General features: G+C 34.8%; 3 protein-coding genes across 5 annotated transcripts; 2 read left to right on the top strand and 1 right to left on the bottom strand.

Annotated features, from left to right (window-relative positions):
- The first annotated feature begins 1028 nt into the window (after positions 1–1028).
- On the top strand, positions 1029–4044 carry BDBG_09357. 2 transcript variants are annotated; one of them, XM_031723973.1, is made up of 3 exons: positions 1029–1728; positions 1807–1878; positions 1943–4044. In XM_031723973.1, the coding sequence occupies exons 1-3, from the start codon at positions 1622–1624 to the stop codon at positions 2886–2888; spliced, it is 1125 nt and encodes a 374-aa protein (XP_031581359.1). In that variant the 5' UTR covers positions 1029–1621; the 3' UTR covers positions 2889–4044. The 2 variants fall into 2 exon arrangements, with proteins under 2 accessions (XP_031581359.1, XP_002620261.1); XM_002620215.2 differs by having other exon boundaries at positions 1120–1728; positions 1801–1878; positions 1943–4026.
- Positions 3820–6359, bottom strand: BDBG_09356 (salicylate hydroxylase). The gene is made up of 3 exons (XM_002620214.2): positions 6018–6359; positions 5589–5806; positions 3820–5513 (listed from the first exon to the last, which is right to left on the bottom strand). The coding sequence occupies exons 1-3, from the start codon at positions 6130–6132 to the stop codon at positions 4302–4304; spliced, it is 1545 nt and encodes a 514-aa protein (XP_002620260.1). The 5' UTR covers positions 6133–6359; the 3' UTR covers positions 3820–4301.
- Positions 6017–8382, top strand: BDBG_09355. 2 transcript variants are annotated; one of them, XM_031723972.1, is made up of 4 exons: positions 6017–6795; positions 6866–6893; positions 6948–7264; positions 7324–8382. In XM_031723972.1, exons 1-4 carry the CDS (start codon positions 6655–6657, stop codon positions 7981–7983), a joined length of 1146 nt encoding a protein of 381 aa, XP_031581358.1. In that variant the 5' UTR covers positions 6017–6654; the 3' UTR covers positions 7984–8382. The 2 variants fall into 2 exon arrangements, with proteins under 2 accessions (XP_031581358.1, XP_002620259.1); XM_002620213.2 differs by having other exon boundaries at positions 6866–7264.
- The last annotated feature ends 12641 nt before the right edge of the window (positions 8383–21023 follow it).

Genomic DNA, 21023 nt, shown 5'->3' with positions numbered 1-21023 from the left:
GAGGAGGAGTTTTATTTGCTTATTCCTGGTTGATTTATGTAGCTCATTAATAATTGTTCACCGTTGTTAGCCTGTTTCTGGGTTCTCTTTCCCGCATGGCAGCGGGATCATGCCCCCCCAAGTCCTCTGTACCGGGAGGGCTAGGTGCATGTAATGTATGTACATGTACATACCTACCTTCCTCAAACCTTCTTTTTCTTGTCCGTTGTATTATTCAATAATGTCAATGTTAGGCAGAATTGCGTCGGCAGAGGGGCTGAACACTGTAAATAAATGGATATTCCCAGCGACAGAAGAACTGAAAAATTCCCATGAAATTGAATGAACGTATTTGCACCCCTGATACAACCTCTCTTCGTTGTCTACACATAACGTCATGGCATTTAACCTGGTGGATTTTGCGGCCTCGGACATCCTTGGGTACTAGGTGATTGTTTCAAAAAGTAACAGTCAGACACAATCAATATTGGGCCGGAATGGACATGCGCATCAGTGCCCAATTGCCCGACAACCCACGAGCAGCCTTGTCTGCCTGATCTTGAGAAGAGCACACAATTGGCTATCTGCAACTTCTTATTGCTCGCGAAATCTGAAGTTCTTGGCCGTGAACTATTCGCAATGTTGGCACAGAGGCGGGGTTGCAGGTGATCCGATGCTCGTACTGGCTTGACGACCAGAAAGCCGTAGTCAATCCGTGATTCCTACACGCAGGGGGGCGTATGTTGTTTGCGATTGAGAGATTGGATCTCGTCAATTTATGTATTTCTCCTGCGACAGGAATGGGTAACCACCAACCTTGTTCGCCGAGTGGAGATCCGTCACCCCGCCCGCGGGTTATTTCGATTTGGCTGATAGCGAAGCTAATAATAATTATGGAAACCGATCACGGTTTGCTTGAAGGTTCCTTTTTTGTGGGACGCTGATCATTATTGCTGCCCAAACCAGGGCTCAGCTCTGGCTCCTTGTAATCCTGTTGGCCCTGTTACTCTGGCAGCTTGGCGCATTTCCCTGTGTCCCAAAAGAATAATCCTGGCTCTTGAGATTCTTCCAGGAACAGGTGAAAGTGGCAAATCGCAATCATTCATTTAAAGTTTCCTGGGTAATGCGAAACCGCCCTCGTTGTCTGATAGGCGATGCGCTCTCGGTTGTCTGGAACTTGAAGGAACATGATCGCGTACGTTGCGTTGATTTGGCGGTGTGACCTTGTTTTGGCCTTTCAGGTCTCCTGTTTCTTTTCGCTCTGCGTAAGTTATTCGACTGGGAGAGCCAGATGGAACTAATGTTGCCACTTGCCAGCCCTAGGAGCCCATTCGATTTCCTTCAACGGTTTGGAAATGGGATAAAATAGCATATTTCGAGTACTATCCCCGAGGCCTCATCCCATTCAAGGTCGTGTCTGTCTTGTTGCCTTTGCCAACGTCATTATAATCATTCGATTCCAATTAACTGTGGAGCACTTTCACCCTGCTTGGGCCGGGTTGAGGCCAATTACCCCCCCTTACGCACGTCTAGTGATAAAACTTTTCCGGTATCATATAAGAAGCATATTGTCCCCCTTGATATCACTTTATGATTTGCTTTCTGATATCTAGTTTGATATCCATGACCGTCAAACATAATCATGTCTTCTCAAGGACATTTCCCCTACCCAGGAAGAGCGGCAATTAGGGATGAAGCTTATTACCCAGTGAGCAGTGAGATAGCTGCATTTCCTCCTCCTCCTCGAAGGTCAGTGAAAATTGATCACTAAGTAAAGAGGACCGAAGAAATTTACAACTATACTCACTTAAATCATGCTAGCGCCAGTGTCCTAAATCGAGAATATGAACCGCAGACATATCGGCCAACAGCAGAGGCTCCTGGGCTGTACCATTCTAGGTAGATCCGGATTTCATTGCTTAACCACGCGAAATGGACACTGAGATCTTGTCATTTGTTTTAGTGGAAATAGGACTTCGCCTCTATCGTGGGAGCATTCTCGAGAAAGGCTGGAGCCATCTCGATCGCCCGATCGTGGACGATTCAATGAACATCATATTTTATACAGCAACACTGGTAGAATACTAGTCAATTCCTCGCCTTACGATCGATATTCATATGTTTCATCTCCAGCAAACCTAGGACCGATTGGCGCACTGCCGCGTCCCCCGCCTTGTTTTGGCGAAAGGGATGCACAACCTGGGTATTCTTCCCATGATTTTGTGATGCGAGACCCTGATTCACCCACTTCAATGGAGACGTTTGATCTCTTTCCTGAGCATACCAAGAGACGGATACCAGAAAACACGAAAAGCAGTGCCAAACATCACCAACAGAGACGGCCATCCAACCGCGATGAGTTTGATGGACCTACTCAGCTTTTAAACAAGCTTTCTCCAGGAACTATTGCGGAACAGGAGAAAGATTTGCCTCAGTTGCCCACTAGCCTGGATGTCCAAGAGCAGGATAGGATCCTATGTGAAGTCAATGATTGTTTGTCCCGGTGTGCTTTCAATTTTGTTGCAAAATATCAATTCCCCATCCCTTTGGAGCCAGACAAGAGACAGGTGAGAATACCAGCGGACCGGGAGTGGACAGAATGGGTCTATCTCTTAAAGCGATTAGCCACCAAGCGCCGGATTCCTGCAAGAGTTCTTTATAATAACCAAATTAAGCAGTTTGTGACAGTCTTGGAAAACTCTTTGGAAATGCGCCATGCAGCTAAGCACCAGTCACGACCAGTGAAAGATGATAGGAATATCCTCCAGCTGATATCCGCGGGAACTCAGGTTGCTAAAATTCTCATGGATGCCTCCGCAATGGAATTTTTAGACCAGCTATATTCCCGAACTGAAAATCTAATCTATGAACGGCGAAGCTACCTTGGAGGCGCCTTATCCAAGCCTTGAAATACAGCAAGAGCCTACCATTGAGGCAAAGAAAGTGAAGAAACCAGTGCTAAAACTCGGTTTCAGATAAACCCCAGCTATCCAAGCATCCGTACCGTGCGATCAAGCCATCACGGACCCCGAGATAAATCCTGGTTTTGATCACCTGGCAAGGAACGGCAGCCAGCCCTTGTGATCGCTTCATAAGCGCTTTTTGTTTCTCTTTTTTATGTTTTTCTGACGTTTGAGACCGGCTGGCCATATTTTACACTGCCCTGGTGTCTCCATGGATTTTGCCAGCTCAACGGAACCGCAGTATGTCTACATGAAATCCACAACTTCTCCCTAGATTTCCCCAGTGCACTGAAGTTCACAACCACGACCTAAGAAATTGCTCCCCTTCCGGCGGATATATGCTTTCTTCTAGTCGTCCTCCGCGCCTAGGAACCGCAGCGAGGGCAATACACAATACCCCTTGCTAGCGCGTATGAATTTCCGTCCACTCTGCCGCACGGCCTTACCAGTTGAATTTACATTTCCAGTTCTGTTCCCGGCTTGATTTCCGCTGAGCTGAACCTTTTCCACTCCCACATGCCTCTCATTCTTTATTTTCTAATGTTCGAAACAAGTTTCCCTTGTTGAGTTGTTCGCCTTACTTCCGGGCAAAATATATACCCCTATCATATACATATCGTCGCTAGAGGCAAAATTCGGGTTGAAGGAAAGCCCGCCTGCTTTGCCAATTGTTTTTTTCATTTTTTTTTTTTTATATCTGCTGTATACGTCCGTTATTTTCATTTTATCCCCCCACGCATACCCAACCCTGCGGTCTATTATTCTCCTTGATTTCTAAATCAATTATCTGCACTCGTTCACTACTTCATACCCTCCTCCTAATTTTAGTCTTACCTGTCGTGCTTTTAGATCTGAGGTGTTTTTTGGTTTTATCTTGCTTTGGATATATTCAGGTTTTACATGTGCTCTTTGCTCTATGTTACATATAGTATATACGTACTGTATTGATATGTCTAAATATCTTCTATCATCTTTTCTTTCATTTCTTTTTTGGATCAATACTTGGCTTACGCAATTTATTTTCTGTCACCTTTCCATTGCAAGTCAAGGTTAGCCATCCAATATCAAAATATATTTGAATGCACTGCTCATAGTAAATCCATTGCTTCGGATGTAAGGAAATCGAATTTAACAATTAATCCAAAAATCCCAGTTCAGCAGCAAAACCAATAGGCATAAATATCTTGGGTATACATGTTATTTCTGTCTAGAGGCTCATATATGCTTCTACACACTGCTCAATGGATATCCAAAACAAAACAACGGAAATCTGATACGTTGTCCAAACAAAATCGACAATGTTAGCTAGAGCCAACGCGCATATCACCTAGCCCTAGCTAAAACGAGGAAAAAGTTTCCTTAGGAAATTCGCTTTCCCAAGCCCTTCACCAACCTTCCCAATCGCGCCAACCACATCCCTTTCCAGCCGAAAAACCCACCAACCCCTACAACGGAAGCCAATATAACCGTCAACACACTGGTCAAAACCAAACCCTGTTGCTTTGCCTTCCTCTCGATCACAGAGTATGATTGATTACTAAAACTAACACGGGCGTACTGTGTTGACCAGCCCAGAAATGGTAAGTGCCGGTCAAGCATCTCTTCGACCGACTTGCGCAGCAAGTAAAGCGGCGATGTCACCCCCCAGCGCATTTCAATGTAATTGCAGTGTGACAGGTCATTGATAGCGTGCGCATCTGGGATGCGATGTTTTGTGTATGCGGCTAGAGCCGCGGCGCGAGCATTGTTGGTATCGACCTTTTCTTGTGCTCCCTGAGACGGGGTCGGGGGGCGCTTGTACACACCGTAGTCATCTAGAAATTCGAAGAGGATGCGCACGTCTTCGAGCCCGGCGTTTAGGCCCTGACCGTAGAAGGGCAGCATGGCGTGCGCAGCATCGCCGACGATCACGACGCTGGAGCCGAAGTGGTGCGGTGAGCATTTTATGCTGATGAGCGGCAGGTGCGGGTTCGAATTGAACTGCTCCTGTAGGGAGCTTGGTGGGATGAGTTCCGGTGATACGCCGGGGAAATATTTGGCGAAGAATTCGAAGATGGTTTCCGGAGCGTTTTCCAGCGCGGCGAACTGGGCTTCTGGTGCAAAAAGGGTGCATGTGAAGGTTTTATCCGGCGATGGTAGCGCGATGAACATGAACTCTCTCCCAGGCCAGATGTGAAGGTGATTTGGCGAGATGGCGAAATCATTAGTGTCCGTCGGCTTGATTTGGAACTCACACCACTGTACATCGGCGTATTCTTGCTGATAGTCCATGTGAGCATATTTCATAAGATGGAATCTGGTGGCGGAGTGGGCGCCATCGGCACCAATAAGGAAGTCGAAGGTGACTTCGATCTCCGGCGCTCTAGTGATGGCAATTGGCTTGCCGTTGTGCGTGGTGCTGGTAGTAACATCTTTGACGTCCTCAGGGTTCCTACGCTCAAACCAAGCTTTCTTATTTTTGAAATCCGCACCGGTTAGCTTGTGATTGAACAAGAGCTTTACATTTGGGCATTTCTCGAGCTCGTTGAGGAGAAGTTCGTTAAGCGTGCCGCGGTCCATAGAGTTTATATGCTAGGGCATGTTATCAGTAAAGCGACGATATTTCAATGCGCATTGAAGACGTCAACTATATGGCTTGTGCCTTACCCTGCCATGAACATCATATGCCTGGGGCTCTTGTGTCAGGTTGCCCAAGTTATCCTTCCTGTGAATCATCCGACCCCGCATGGGGATTGTTTCGTTCATAATAGCATCTACAAAACCTGGCCGATTGGTCCGTACCATAGAATTGATACCTCGTTCTGAAATGGCTAGATTGATGGACTTGGTGAAGTTCAGGGGGGTCGTCGTAGCATTGCGGAGATCTATGGATAGATATAATTAGTATTAAATCCTTTTTTCGCCAACAGCGAAGCCAAGCTTGCAAGGTAAACAAAGCATATAGGAGTGAAGCATATTAAACTGAACATAGTATTCCGATTCCAGATGCACGTGACATCTCTGCGTGCTTGAGCTAGCGGAAGGAAGAGGGCACTATCCCCACCAAGGCGGTAGAAATGACAGAATAGCACATACCTCCACGAAGTTCGTATAACTCCACATCGACGCCTCGATCGGCAGCATAGAGCGCAGCCAGAGACCCCACGGGGCCTGCCCCAACAATGACTACCTTTTCCTTTGTTTCTGCCATACTCGATCCCGCGGCTGGATGAAAATGTGAGGTGTCAGAAAGGAAGGGCGCGAGTCTCAGCCGCTGGGGGAATATGACAAATTAATCCGATCAACAGCGGAATTAGTCATCCCCGCTCCGCTTACCCATGTCCTCCGCGCCCTGAAACCGGAGCTTAAATAAATCCTTGATATCAGGGGTTTTGAGAGGAGGTCGGAAAGGCGAGCCATTTGCGGGTAGCATTCACACGTGAGCTTGAGTCGCGGTTATTTTTAGACTTCGGCGGCTATCGCGGTTACTTTCGACTGGTGCTAAAGTTCCTCCTGGAAAAAAGATTCCGGAGAGCACGATCTTGCTACGACTCACTTATTTTACTTGCTAATTACTCGATACTTTCATTGTAATAATATATATATTTATTCCAGACTAGCACCTCTACCTGTCTTGGTTTTGCTCCATATACCCCACCAAAAACCCTAGAAATACGCCTCTTAACCGGGGCTGCCTATCTCACACACGAGTTGCGAGACCCCGCCAGCCACTATGGTGTCTGAGCAACTAGACTCGAAGAAGTGCATAGGGGTAGATTGCAGTAACAATGCCGGCAGTCTACGGTGTCCAACATGCCTGAAGATTGGAATCGAGAGCCATTTCTGTTCGCAGGACTGTTTTAAGAAGAGTTGGGTAGGTTGAGGATCTGGAATTCCTCCTGTGGAGGATGACGAACTGACAGTTGGATTTTCCGTCCATATAGAGCGAACATAAATCTATTCACAAGAAGAGTAATTTTCTAAGCAATCTTTTTCCTCCCAAAATAATTTCTGAACCAGATCCAGCTACCGGCCATTTCAACCCGTTTCCAACCTACCCTTATACCGGTTCCCTAAGGCCCGTTTACCCTCTTGCCCCCAAAAATACTGTCCCCGACTCAATCCCACACCCTGATTATGCCAGCGACGGCATTCCACGTTCAGAACAGAAGTTCGCTAGTCGACATAACGTTACGATCCTCACTCCGAAGGAGCAAGAGGCGATGAGGAAAGTGTGCCGCCTGGCGAGAGAAGTATTAGATATTGCTGCGCGCGAAGTCAAACCTGGTGTTACGACCGACCACATTGATAAGGTTGTACACCAGGCTTGCTTGGAACGAAAGGTCAGCCGGAGAAACATGTTTCGATTCCCCCACCTTGTGTTAAGCTGACAACCTAGTAGTCCTACCCCTCGCCACTAAACTACGTACATTTTCCCAAATCCGTTTGCACATCGGTCAACGAGGTTATCTGCCATGGTATCCCTGACCACCGCCCATTGGAAGACGGGGATATCATAAATATTGACGTCACCCTATACCATGAGGGCTTCCACGGTGACCTGAATGAGACTTATTACGTCGGAGAAAAAGCTCGCACGAACCCCGACTTAGTCCGGGTGGTAGAAACCGCAAGAGAATGTCTAGACAAGTCTATTGAACTGGTGAAGCCGGGCATGCTATTCCGAGACCCAGGTAATGTAATTGAGAAGCATGCAAAGAGCAACAACTGCAGTGTTGTTCGGAGTTATTGCGGGCATGGCATCAACCAGCTTTTCCACACAGCTCCAAGTATTCCGCACTATGGGAAGAGTAAGACGGTTGGACAAGCAAAGGCCGGAATGTGTTTTACAATTGAGCCTATGATTAACTTGGGAACGTATCGAGACAAGACCTGGCCCGATAACTGGACAAGCGTTACTGCGGATGGGCGCCAGTCGGCTCAATTCGAGCACACGTTGCTCGTGACCGAGGATGGGGTTGAAGTGCTTACGGCGAGATTGCCGGACTCTCCCGGCGGTGCTATTCCTAGACCTGTTGTTGACGGAGAGAGTACATCATGATAGGTTCCCAAAATTGCGTTATTTCGTCGTCATATCCGGTTTTAGAAATGCTATGCGGCCATGTATGATTTTGTACAACCATTTCCATTCTCTTTCTTTTAATCCCTAGACCACTTGGCTTGATTTGAAATTCGGTAAACTACATGAAACATGGCGATCAAGTATAAGGGCCTGTTCGGTGCGGCCGTGTGTACTCATTCTTTTTGTACAGATCTCCACTTTTTTTAAAAAGTACAGCCCCAATATAACAACTGTTCGGTGAGTAGAGCAGCTGTACTCATATTACAGCTGCTTTTTGCAAAGTATGAATGAAAAAGATCAGATGTTCAGTGAATTGAGCAGCTGTACTTGCATCTTTCATCAAGATCTTATGAATAAACAGTATTTAATTTCAATAATTAATTAGAAAGTGATGAAGTTCTTAGAGTAGTTTATTATTATGACTAGACTGACCGTGTGACCGTGTCTGGGACCAGGACCAGATTTTTTGATAGTCTCATTACCAATTCGACTGATCCCATTACATGGTTTTAACATTAGATAGTAGTCTCATACTGTCCCAGTGAGACTTACTGTCTACTCTTATCACATTTTTCAAATGGGATCATGATTTTCACTTCTCAATTTAAATTATTTTTATTGCTTTAAATGACTTTAAATCTCATTTGAGTGTTATCAAAAAGTGTTACTTTTTAAAAAATTAAAAATAGTCTAAAAAAAACCTTAAAATGTCTAAAAATAGTAACTTTATGCCAAGAATGAAACTAAATGAGACTAAATGAGATCACTTTCTCATTTTTTTCAAGTCATGGTTTCATTTTAAGATCTGATATATAGTCACTTTACATGTTTTTTTGATAGTCAGTCTCAGCAGAATTCACATCAAGAAATGTATGAGATCAGATTAAATAAGATTAAACATGAAATTCATAGTCTCAGCAGTCAGTCTAATTATGACAAGCTAGCTGCTATTTAATAGAGAGATTTTGCAAGCATCTTTCATAGTAATAGTCTTTCTTATATAATTTAATATTATATAAATTAATGTTCAGTGATGTTTTTAATTAATATTACTATTACATAGATGAATAGACTGATTATCAGAACTATAAATTTCATATTTAATCTCATTTAATCTAGTCTTATACATTTCTTTGTGTGAATCTCACTGAGACTAAGTCTTAAAAAAACATGCAAAGTAACTATTCATCAGATCTCAAAATGAGATCATGACTTAGAAAAAATAAGAAACTGATTTCATTTAATCTTATTTAGTTCTATTCTTGATATAAAGTTACTATTTTTAGACATTTTAAGGTTTTTTTTAGACAATTTTTAATTTTTTAAAGAGTAACACTTTTTGATAACACTTAAATAAGATTTAAAGTCATTTAAAGTAATAAAAATAATTTAAATTGAGAAGTGAAAATTATAATCTCATTTAAAAAATATAATAAGAGTAGATAGTAAGTCTTACTGAGACAGTATAAGACTACTATTTAATATTAAAACTATGTAATGAAATTAATTAAATTAATAATAAGATTATTAAATATTCTGATTCTGTGTAAGAATAAGTACTCACAGGCGATTATTTAGATGTTTGCAGCTTGATGTAATATGTACTATTAACTACTAGAAGTATTCATGATAGAAAGATAAATATAGAGATTAAATATATAATAGTATTCAAGCTAAGTTATAAATAGTATTCATGAACTTCAGTCTATACAGTTGTGTGTAGTCAAGAGCTGCTAACTCTATTAATTATATAAGAGATAGAAATAGAGATAAAGAATCTGTAAGAAGTGAGATTTCTTATATATCTTTCTCTCTCTAAGACTTTATTCATGAAGTCTTTCACTGAGTAACTTCATAGAATCAGCTCAGCACTGCAGTGATACTTACTAAAAATTCTTCATATCTATAAAAAAAATCTTAGTAAGAAAAAATCTCTTATTATTATAAAGAGAAAAGAGTCTATCACTCAGTTTCTTATTCTATAAGATTCTTTATAATTTACAGATTCTTCTCTAACTATAAACAGTTTTTGTATTCTGAGCTGGAATTTTCTGATTTTACATATCTGAAATTGATGAATGTATAATAGTTAACTTTACAGATATAGGAAAAACTCTGAGAACTAAAAGTTCTCAGGTAGATGTCATAGTCTCTGACTACATACACCTATAATTGAAGAATAATAATAATAATAATTCTCTAATTATTACATAGATTTATCTCACATCTTTTATATAGAAGAGTTTCAGTTGACTCTTAATTATTTTTATAAGATTCTTATGTAATTATTATATACATTCATCTCATAGATAAATCACTCTCTGTGAGATTATCTTTATTAAAGAGAAGTATTTGTAAGTTAATCTTTCACTTATTCATATAAATCATTGTTCTTTGACACTGTAGAATTATAAGGAATTTTTCATTCTTTTATTAACTTTATAGAATTATAGAATCAAGATATCTACAGTCTGTAATCACTCTTTATAATTACATAGAAAGATTCAGATCTGTAATTTATAATTATTCTTTATTTACTAGAGTAATCTGACTGTTTTATAAAATCACTTACAGTATAAGTAAATCTCTCTAAAGTAGTATAAATATCTCAGATCTGTCTGTAGAATCTTATCTTCTTTTTTCTTTTTCTATAATAGCTCTTATTTTTATAAACTGTGAGTATTCTCATTCATCTGTAAAGTATTTCTATTCAGATAATAGAGAGAGAGTGTTTCTAATAATATCTGTATATTAATTCAAGAACTTTTCAAGAATAAAAATTTTTTCAATTTCAATATCTTTATAAATAATGTCTGACTACTGCTGAGCTTCTTATAAGTATCTCTGTAACTTCTCTGATTACTTTTTATCAGCTAATAAAGCAGAGATATCACTGTTTATAACAGTGTCTTCACTTCTTTCAGTCTTATTATCATACTCAATCTTCAGATCAGTAGTTAATTTCATATCTCTCTTAGATCAGTCTCTGACTTTAAGTAGTATAGTCTTATTCTTTACTGTAAGTCTCTCTATAAGTAATTTCTTACAGACTCTAGCTAACAGTTCTTACAAAGCTCTCAGTGTTATCAGTGTCTTCTACAGTTCTGCAGATTTACAATCACTCTCTCTCTACTTATATAATCTCTGATCAGATATATGCAAATATGTCTAGATTCTCTATTAATGATTCTCACACTGTGACACATTTTCACAATCTTATTATTAATGAGAGATGAGTTCTCAGATACCTGTAAAATCTGAATAATTAAGACAATGCAAATGTTATAAATTTGTGACAGAAGTTAATCTGAGTAGATGAGCTTTCTTTTCATATCTCAATTATTTTCAGACTGAATACTTCAGCATAACTGAGAAAGTAAACATAGCTTTATAAGAGATATCTAGTCATACACACAGATAGTCAGTCTCTCAGATTCTGTTATAACTGTGTATACTCTGATATTCAGCTTCTCTGAAATCTGTGCATTTCTGATAATCTTTATATTAAATGTAATAATTATCTGTACTATAATTCTTAAGAATTCACAGACTTTCTCTCAGATATTCTGAATTCTCTCAGTCTATTCACAGATATTATCACACTCTATAGTATACTCTCATAGATTTATCAAGATTATTCACAGATGAGTTTCAGTGAGTATCTCAAAGAGAGTTTTATCTGTGCTGACATACTTTGAGTTGTTGTATATAAACTCTGTAAGTGATAATTAATATACTCAGTCATTCTGATTATAATTAACAAAGTATTATAGATACTATTTTAATATACTTATCAGATATTCTATCTGATTATCTGTCTATTAATGAAAAGTTGTGCTTAGATCTTATAAGATCTTCAGTATAATTATCAGATCAGATCAGAACTTCTCTGTAATAATTAATTCTTTATTTAAGATAATATCTATAGATAACTCATGCAATCAGATCACATTGTAGATGAAGATATAAGTTAAATTCTTTGACTTCAAGTTCTTATAGATGAGTATAAAGTGTGCTATTTTAATAAAGTAATTCACTATCATCAGCACACTGTTAAAGCAGATATTATATATATTCTTACTTTCAGAGAGACTTATAAGAGTATTTATTTCTAGCTATTCTCAAGATTTCTATGAGATGAGTAAAGAAGTAAGTTCTTTATATAATTTGAACTGTACTATCTGTAAACTCTGATAAATAATACAAGAATTCACTATCTTCTTTATAAGTTCTCACATCTTTGATCAGAAGTATTTTTTTATAAGTAACTCATAAGTTCTAGTATCTGTAAAATGATCTATTAGAGAAGAGTTATAATATCTTTTAATAAATTCTATACATAGAAACTTATTCATAGATATATAAATTCAGCTCTTTCTTTATAAGAGATTATTTAAGTCTCTTTAATTCTTTATTTCTGCAGAATTGATCCTTGCTGTAAGCAGTTTCTAAATATATTAAGTATATTCATTCTTCAGTTGCAGTTCAGACAATCTGAATAGAAGATCTTATAAAGACTTATACTCTATTTTCTTTTACATCAGGTCTTTTATAATACTTCTCAAAGCTCACAAACTCTTCAGATTATAGATACTCTCTTCAAGAATTCTCACAGAGATTTTCAGAGTATTAACTCTCAGTGTTGTAAAGAGTAGTTGTACAGACTTCTTTTCTTTCTTCTTTCTCTTCTCTTATAGAGAATTAAGAGACTCTTCAGTCAATCTCTTTATAACACTCAGTCTGAGTATTCTGTGAAGCTTTTCTATCTTCTCTAGTCTCTCTATGTCTGTTATTCTGATCTTCTTAATATAGTCTCATCTGTAAGAGAGTTTATTCACTGAGTTCTTAGTTCTCTTAATATATTCTATCTTGAATCAGAACTCACTCAGTTACTGAGCTCAGTGAATCTGCTGCTATAAGAGTTTCTTGATTGAAGTAAACTATTATAAGCTATTATAATCAGTTCTAACAGTAATCACTATCACAAGGTTCTCAAAGTAGTGATATCAGTAGTGAAAGAATTTCACTATTATGAGAAGCTTCTAATTATAAATGTCATAGTTGATCTTCATAAGTTGCATTTTTCATAAGAAAAAGATCACTGAAACTCAGTTCTCATTTAACTGTAGTTATAAGACTATTTCTGAAATCATAAAGAAGAAGACATCTATCTCTAATCTAATTAAGAGTAAGAAATCAAAGTGAAACAGTATCACTGTATTTATAAATATCTGTTTCAATCTTATAAAGATCTCATAAGCTTCTGAGATAAGAAAGTTCTCACAGTTCTTTCTTCTTAACAATCTTTTCATTCTCTGTTTATAGAATAACTTCTTCTTATTTTCACTCTTCAGCATGTCTGTAAGAGTCAAGAAGATTCTCATGAATGCAAAGATTAATTATCTATAGAAATTTATAAAGCTCAGAAAGATCTGAATCTTATAAATACTAGTTAACTCTGATCATAATAGAATAGTCTTAACTTATAAAGATTTCATCTGAATATTATCTACAGTGATTATATATTCTAGGAAATTAATTCAACAGACACTGAAGTTGCACTTTATAAACTTAATATACAGTTCTGTCTTATCTAAGATCTTCAACACACTTTATACATACTCAGTGTGTTCTTTCTTCTTCACAGAGTACATCATCACATTATTCAGATATATTATCACAAAGACATTCAGATATACATGAAGTGTTTTATTAATAAAAGACTGAAATATTACAGAGATATTAGTCAAATCAAAAGATATCACTAGATATTCAAACAATTTCAGTGCAGTTCTGAAGACAGTCTTTCATTCATTCTCAGACTGTATTTGCAGTTATGTATATACATTGATTACATTCAGTTATATGAATATAACAGCTTCTGTAAGACAGTTGATCACATTCTCAATCAGAGATAGAGAATAATGACTCTTTATTATCTTGAAGTTCAGATTATAGTAGTCTATACACAATCTGAGATCTTTATTCCTCTTCTTTATGAATATCACAGAAGCTTCTGCAGAGGCCTGTGAAGATTAGATGAAGTCATTCTTCAGATTCTTCTTTATATAGATCTGTAAGACCTCTAGACTGACTGTATGACCGTGTCTGAGATCAGAATCAGAATATTTAATGATTTCATTATCAATTCAACTGATTCTATTACACTGTTTTAACATTAGATAGTAGTTTCATACTGTTTCAGTGAGACTTACTATCTACTCTTGTCACATTTTTCAAATGAGATCATGATTTTCACTTCTCAATTTAAATTATTGTTATTACTTTAAATGACTTTAAATCTCATTTAAGTGTTATCAAAAAGTATTACTTTTTAAAAAATTAAAAATAGTCTAAAAAAAACCTTAAAATATCTAAAAATAGTAACTTTATGCTAAGAATAAAACTAAATGAAATCAAATGAAATCACTTTCTTATTTTTTCTAAGTCATGATCTCATTTTGAGCTCTGATATATAGTCACTTTGCATGTTTTTTTAATGATTAGTCCCAGCGGGATTCGCGCCAAGAAATGTATGAGATCAGATTAAATGAGATTAAATGTGAAATTCATGATCTCAGCGGCCAGTCTAAAGACCTCTATCTCATAATGAGAGAGTTTATAGATTAATTCTCAGAAGAGATTCTACTCTTCTATTAAATCTATTATCAGATTCTTCTTATAATAAGAAGAAAGCTCAGCTGTCTTTACTGAACTGAATATCTCTATGAGATCTCAGTATTTCTCTGATATCTGAAGCTCAGTTTTCATGATTATGAAGTTCTCAGATATTTATAAAGTCATTATATAAATAAGCTTATCTTCTCTAATCAACTCTGCAGCATTAACTGATTCTGTCTCTATAAATAAGTCTATTAACACTGATCAGAAGTATAAACCTGACTTGTGAACAGCTATGTACAGATTATGTCTTTAAAGTTATATAAGTCTTAAGTATATATTATCTGTGATATCTGTAATAATCACAGTTTCTACAAATCTTCTTCAGATTCTGAAGAGATTTTATAATTCAAAAATAACTCTTATAAGTCTCTCAGTTCTCAGGTCTGAGTTCTCATACTCTGCTTATTACAAGTAGACTGACCGTGTGACCGTGTCTGAAACCAGAATCAAACTTTACAGTTGTTACATTGTCTAAAAGCATTACTTCTGATCATGATTTGTATTCATCACATTGATCTTAAATCCTGTTATTTCAAATATTAAAGATCTCAGATTCACTTTTCAAATAAAAATCTAGTCTCAGATAAAGAATATGTTTAAATTCTTAGTCACATTTTCATTCTGATCTCATTATTGAAAATGGCATTAAATGAAATTATGAAATCATTTCTCACTTACATAATATCATAACATAGTACTCATTTGTTGAAAATTCAATAGAGAGTATTATTAAATATTATTACTTTTCTAAATACAGATTATAATTAATATCATTTTAATTAAAAAAAAAATATAAAATATAAAAAATAATAAAAAAATAAAAAACAAAACAACAAGAAAAAATCACAACAAAAAAAAAAAAAAAAAAGAGAAAGAAAAAAAGAAGAGAAAGAAAAAAAGAAAAAGAAAGAGAAAGAAAAAAAAAAAAGAAAAGAAAAAGAAAAAAATAAAAAATAAAAATAAAAAAAAATCAAGATCACAGAGCTGTAATATCTCTAAAATACTCACTTCTCAGAGTCTTTGTAATATTCATCATCAATTATGTATCTCTCATAGTGAGAATAACACAGCTATAATAAGTCATTATCTTAATATTATCTAATAAATAATCAGTATATATCTATATAAATGTGAATAATTAGAAAACATATACTTAAAAAGAGTGATCAGAGTGAACTCTACTATCACTTAAATAATATCAAGAATAGAATACTGAAATCAATGATTCTCTTCATCAATTTCACAGATAAGATATATGAAGATAATCTTGAGAAATATAAGATCTTCTGACTTCTGATAGAAACAGATCTTACAGAGAGACTCTATTTTCATTATATCAGAGACTGAGTGTTATCAAAAAGTATTACTTCAATGTACATGCACTTACTGCAGTAATTCACTCTCTATGTATATAACTAAGAGTTACAGCTTTCTCACATCACACAGCTCTCTCTGAGATGCTGTCATTAGTTCACAACTCACACAGTCTCTCAGTTCAGTACATACTGTGTATATACAGCTCTGTATGCTGAGACTGTGTTAGTCATTATGACCTGATATAGTACTCACTTTTCACAGGTCATATTTCATTTAATTGAAGAGAGAGAGAGAATGCAACTGTTGTTTTATTTAAGAAGAAATAAATAATTAAATCTGTAGAAGATAATTTGATTTCTTCTGTATTTAAAATTTAATTAGTCTATACTCTTCAATTTAAGGGTTTCTGAGAGTGTTTTAATAGTTTTCATATTAGCTTGAAATTAGTGATTGATTGAAGAAGAGAAAAGAGAGAAGAAAGAAATGAGAATAACTTATCTTTATAATATGAAAACAGAGAATTGCTGTAATCATTTATTCTAGTAACAAAGATCTGTTTTCTGCATGTATCTCTGATACAGATTATATAATAACTGTATATAAAGAATATTAACAGTGTATGTATTAAATAAAGATGATATTGCTATATAACACTGTAGCTGTTTCTGTACATTGCTGAAAGCTGTTAATATTTTCTTTAAGTCTCTTTATATTTGATAAGTCAGTAATATATTTCAATACACTCTCTCTTTCATTATTATCATTATCATCATTATCATTATTATCATCACTATTATTACTATTATTATCATTATTATTATTATTATTATTATTATTATTATATCATTTCTGAGTGTCTCTTCTGTCTTCATCTCTCTTCAATACTTATTAAAACTAATTATATCATCTCTCTTTAAATATTCTATGATTCTGCAAACTATCAAGGCGTATGAGCACTGTCACAGATTGAAGAGAGAGAAGAAGAAGATATTTAAGTAAGAGAAGACAGATTATAAGACATGTTATAATATCTTGAAGAGACTCTGTAAGAGAGTAGAATGATAATAATTTTAAGTAATGCTTCTGATAGATTTAGACTGAACTAAGTATAAAAATAATACAGATGATGTCACTTATAAGAGATTAAAGAAGAAGATAGTGAAGAGTCTCATATAGTAGCAGTGAAACTAGAAGAAGTTCTGAGAATAATTTGAGACTAAGATGAAGAGAGAAAGAGAGAAGAAGAGTGTTACTATAAATAAGTGATAGTAGAAGAAGATTAAGAAGATATTAAAGTGAGAGATAAAGAAGTTAAAACTGATAAGTTTTTTATTTATTAAGAGATAATAATTTTTAATAATACTTCTATTCTCTAATTGATTAGCAGGAGCTGACAGAGGAGAAGAGAATTGAGACCTTGTTCAGATCTTAAATACACTTCATAATTCAGAATATTGAGAAGACAGTTCTACTCTCTGAGTATATTAATCTGCTTACTGCTGAGATGGAACCTGAGACAGCAGATCAGAAAATGCAGGATTTTGAGACACAGATTGACCTAGCTGAAGAAGAGCAGTGAGAATTCTTCTCTGAGAAGACAGTAGAGAAAGATTTTGAGATGATTATTATCTCAGATAAGAAGAAGAAAAAGAAGAAGAAGAATAAGAAGTGAATTATAAAGAATGATAAGAAGAATGAGAAAGAGTAGAAAGATAATAAGTAGAAAAAGTTTTTTTCTTTTTATATTAGTTAGTTATAAGTTCATAATTATTAATAATTGAAATTAATTTTGAGTTTTTAAAAATTATTGTACAAGTTGTAATCAAGTCAGAAATAATATATATATATATATATATCTATAATGTATAAGTATCAACATTTTTTCAACATTGATATTCACAATTATTAATATATTTTTAATAATATTATCTGATAATGCAATTTAGTAACACTCTCTTTCACAATATTAATATATTTCAAGAAATATAATAGAGATTAATCAAGATTATTTATTTACTTTTATACATTGATGATATTCAATCTGAGTTAGTACTAAAATTATAACTAAGCTAAGAAATAAGATTATTTTCTCTTATATTAATTCTTCTTACACATATCAGTGATTAGTTATTGAAAATAAATTATTATCTTTCTTAAATTATTATCATATCTTCTGAATTCACTTCTTTCACTTCTTTTACTTCTATTGAAGATTCATAAACTCTTCAAAAAATCACTGTGAATTATAAAGTCTATATTATTTATAATTTAACACAGAATGCTCTCTTTTAATTATAATAAATAATTACTTCATTCTTTATATCTGATTTCAGATTATAAAATTTATAAAAAACTCAACATAAATACTAAGATGAACTATGAAATAATTATCAACAGATTATATTATAGATTACTGAAGAGTCATCTCTCTGCTATAATTACTATAACTTTATTCAGAAACATTTATTATAAACTGATTATAACTCTGAAGAAATTTCTCAATATCTGAAGTCATCAGAATACAGATAATAAAAGAAAAATAATCAGAAAATTACTACTGAGCTGGTAAGTTACTCTATCAGATAATGATTTTTGATAACACTAACTTTCTAATTTGAAGAAAATCATGTGAAAATAATCATATATCAGTACTCTGATTTCATAACTCTTATCTGATAACTTCTGTAAACAATTATTTTATATATATATATTTCTGAATCTTTCTCTTTAATCAATTGAAAATTCTGAATTCTGAACACTTCTTCAAATACTTAATTCAAATCTTCATATTTCACATCAATTCTGTCTTCAATTCAATCTCAAGATACACTATAAAGTTAATATATAATATCTAGAATCAGAGTTGAAGAATTATTAAAGAGTGTCTCTCACAGTGAATGCATAAACTAGTATAAACAATCTTACATTTATAAGAGTTATATATTATTATATTGATGAGAACTGAACTTATTAAGAGATATTAATTGAATTTGAATCATTGATCAGTAGTTATACTGAGAATTATATAATAAAGATATTAATAACTGTGATTAAAAATAACTATTAAGATATTAGTCTCAGTCTTTTTATAATTATAACTGATAATACTGTGAATAACTATACTATGATGAAGAGCTTAGAGCAAAAATTGACTTTGTATTTCTGAAATAATAAATAAGATTATATTCTCTGCATTACTCATGTAATTTAACTTGTGATGTAAATACTGATAAAGAATCTTAATATTAAGATAAAGAATAATGAGATGACTGATTCTTGAGATAAGAATGAGATAAAAGTAATTACTCAAGTAACTTTTATATTTATTTTATAAAAGATAATATTTTTTTAATAACACTTTTTAATATTGCTTTTTAATAACACTTTTTAATAATGCTACTATTAATTTTGAATAGATTGACTAATAATTTAAATATCACAGATTTGAAACATTGCTAATATAATTTATATCTTCTCTTCAGGTTCTCACAAACCGCTCCACCACGAACTCGCTCGATTTTTCGAATAAGAACCCGCCGATAGATCCATCGAAAAGCCCTCGATCATACAAGCATTGTGACCCCATCGCCGACCGCATACCCCGTGTGGTGGTGGAGTTATCCAGCCAAATGTGAACCAGACGTCGTTCGGAACTCCTGCGTGGGATTATCCCCCATTCTCCCCTACCACACCACAACCCCGGGCCAAATTGCCATACAAATTGTAAGGTGAAGAGACCTAGCCGTATGCACCAATCTTCTTGATTTTGGAAGATCCCTTATCTGTAGTTGTGGAGATATCTGAGGAGCGACCTCCGCGAAAACCCTGTCCATCTTTGATGTTTCAAAACACCAACGCCAAGTCCCACCCTCGTACCGCCCTTCCCAATCTGGCCCATCCCCGGCAGAAAAATACAAAAAGATACCTCAGCGATAATATCAAGCACATAATCAACAGACAACAAGTCAACAGCACATCAACAACTATAAAATCAGTATACCTCAAGATCTGACTGAGCCTTTGATCCCTGCACAGTGAGATATATTAAATCTAGTTTTAATATCTCAATATTCAATAGATTCTGCAAGAGATTGAGAACAGCAATACTAGATTTCTATTGAATTTGAGAATTAACTCTATATTGATATAATCATTGACAAAGTCTTCTATTTTGAGATATAAATAACCAGTTCCTCTACATCCCACTGACAATATTTACATTATTATATAGAAACAGACTTATATTCTCTATAATATCAAGACTCTGAAGAGAGAAAGTCTTGATAGAGAGTATACAGTAGTGCATATCTTAGCAGTTTCTATCTCATTCTTCTGCAGCAGTTAATGCAAAAAAAAAAGATCTTAGAAATAGCTTTTTACTTCTCTTGAAAAAGTAAGGTGTTTTTCTCTGGATTTTACACAATATTCTTATAAAGAATTAAAAACAGAGTTATTTTCTATCATAATTTTATATTCTTTTAAGTAAGAATTACTTTTTCAGTAGCTGAAGAGCTTTCATTAATACTTAATTCTTTTTTACACTCTTTATTAACTGATTTGAGTTGTACACTTGTTGTGTGAGAAGAATTGAATAATTTAGAATAAAATTGAATAGTTTTAATCAATTTCTCTGCAAAAAATTGAGTTATTTTTTATCAGTTTTTCTCTCAAAAACTGTTATATCATCTGATTTACTATCAATTGATATCATACTTTTCCTCACTGTATTCCAAGAAAGAGATTGTAAAGATTTTATTGATTTATCTTAAAAATTAATTTTAGTTTATTAGATTCTCTTCAAAAATCTAATCTAGTTACTGAACTAGTGTGAAAAAAATCAGATGTTTTATACATAAAAGTCTGCTATTCTTCTTTTGAAATAGTCTGATCAACTTTTCAATTGAAAATAGACTTAGAAACCTCTTAATTGAAACAGTCTGATCAACTTTTCAATTCAAAAGAGTTTAATAAATATCTCAATTGAATTAGTCTGACTAACTTTTCATTAAGTAAGAATA

This window comes from Blastomyces gilchristii, assembly GCF_000003855.2.
Source record: "Blastomyces gilchristii SLH14081 genomic scaffold supercont1.40, whole genome shotgun sequence".
Taxonomy (NCBI): domain Eukaryota; kingdom Fungi; phylum Ascomycota; class Eurotiomycetes; order Onygenales; family Ajellomycetaceae; genus Blastomyces; species Blastomyces gilchristii.
The sequence above is the reverse complement of the archived record's forward strand: the minus strand, read 5'-3'. Positions and strand labels throughout refer to the sequence as shown.

Bases quoted from the DNA above. Each gene is read 5' to 3' on its own strand.
- BDBG_09357 (XM_002620215.2), top strand. From the start codon at position 1,622: ATGTCTTCTCAAGGACATTTCCCCTACCCAGGAAGAGCGGCAATTAGG. The intron at 1,729-1,800 runs GTCAGTGAAAAT...AAATCATGCTAG, and splicing joins TTTCCTCCTCCTCCTCGAAG to CGCCAGTGTCCTAAATCGAG. The intron at 1,879-1,942 runs GTAGATCCGGAT...CATTTGTTTTAG, and splicing joins CCTGGGCTGTACCATTCTAG to TGGAAATAGGACTTCGCCTC.
- BDBG_09355 (XM_002620213.2), top strand. From the start codon at position 6,655: ATGGTGTCTGAGCAACTAGACTCGAAGAAGTGCATAGGGGTAGATTGC. The intron at 6,796-6,865 runs GTAGGTTGAGGA...CCGTCCATATAG, and splicing joins ACTGTTTTAAGAAGAGTTGG to AGCGAACATAAATCTATTCA. The intron at 7,265-7,323 runs GTCAGCCGGAGA...ACAACCTAGTAG, and splicing joins AGGCTTGCTTGGAACGAAAG to TCCTACCCCTCGCCACTAAA.
- BDBG_09356 (XM_002620214.2), bottom strand. From the start codon at position 6,132: ATGGCAGAAACAAAGGAAAAGGTAGTCATTGTTGGGGCAGGCCCCGTG. The intron at 5,807-6,017 runs GTATGTGCTATT...ATCTATCCATAG, and splicing joins GTTATACGAACTTCGTGGAG to ATCTCCGCAATGCTACGACG. The intron at 5,514-5,588 runs GTAAGGCACAAG...AACATGCCCTAG, and splicing joins CATATGATGTTCATGGCAGG to CATATAAACTCTATGGACCG.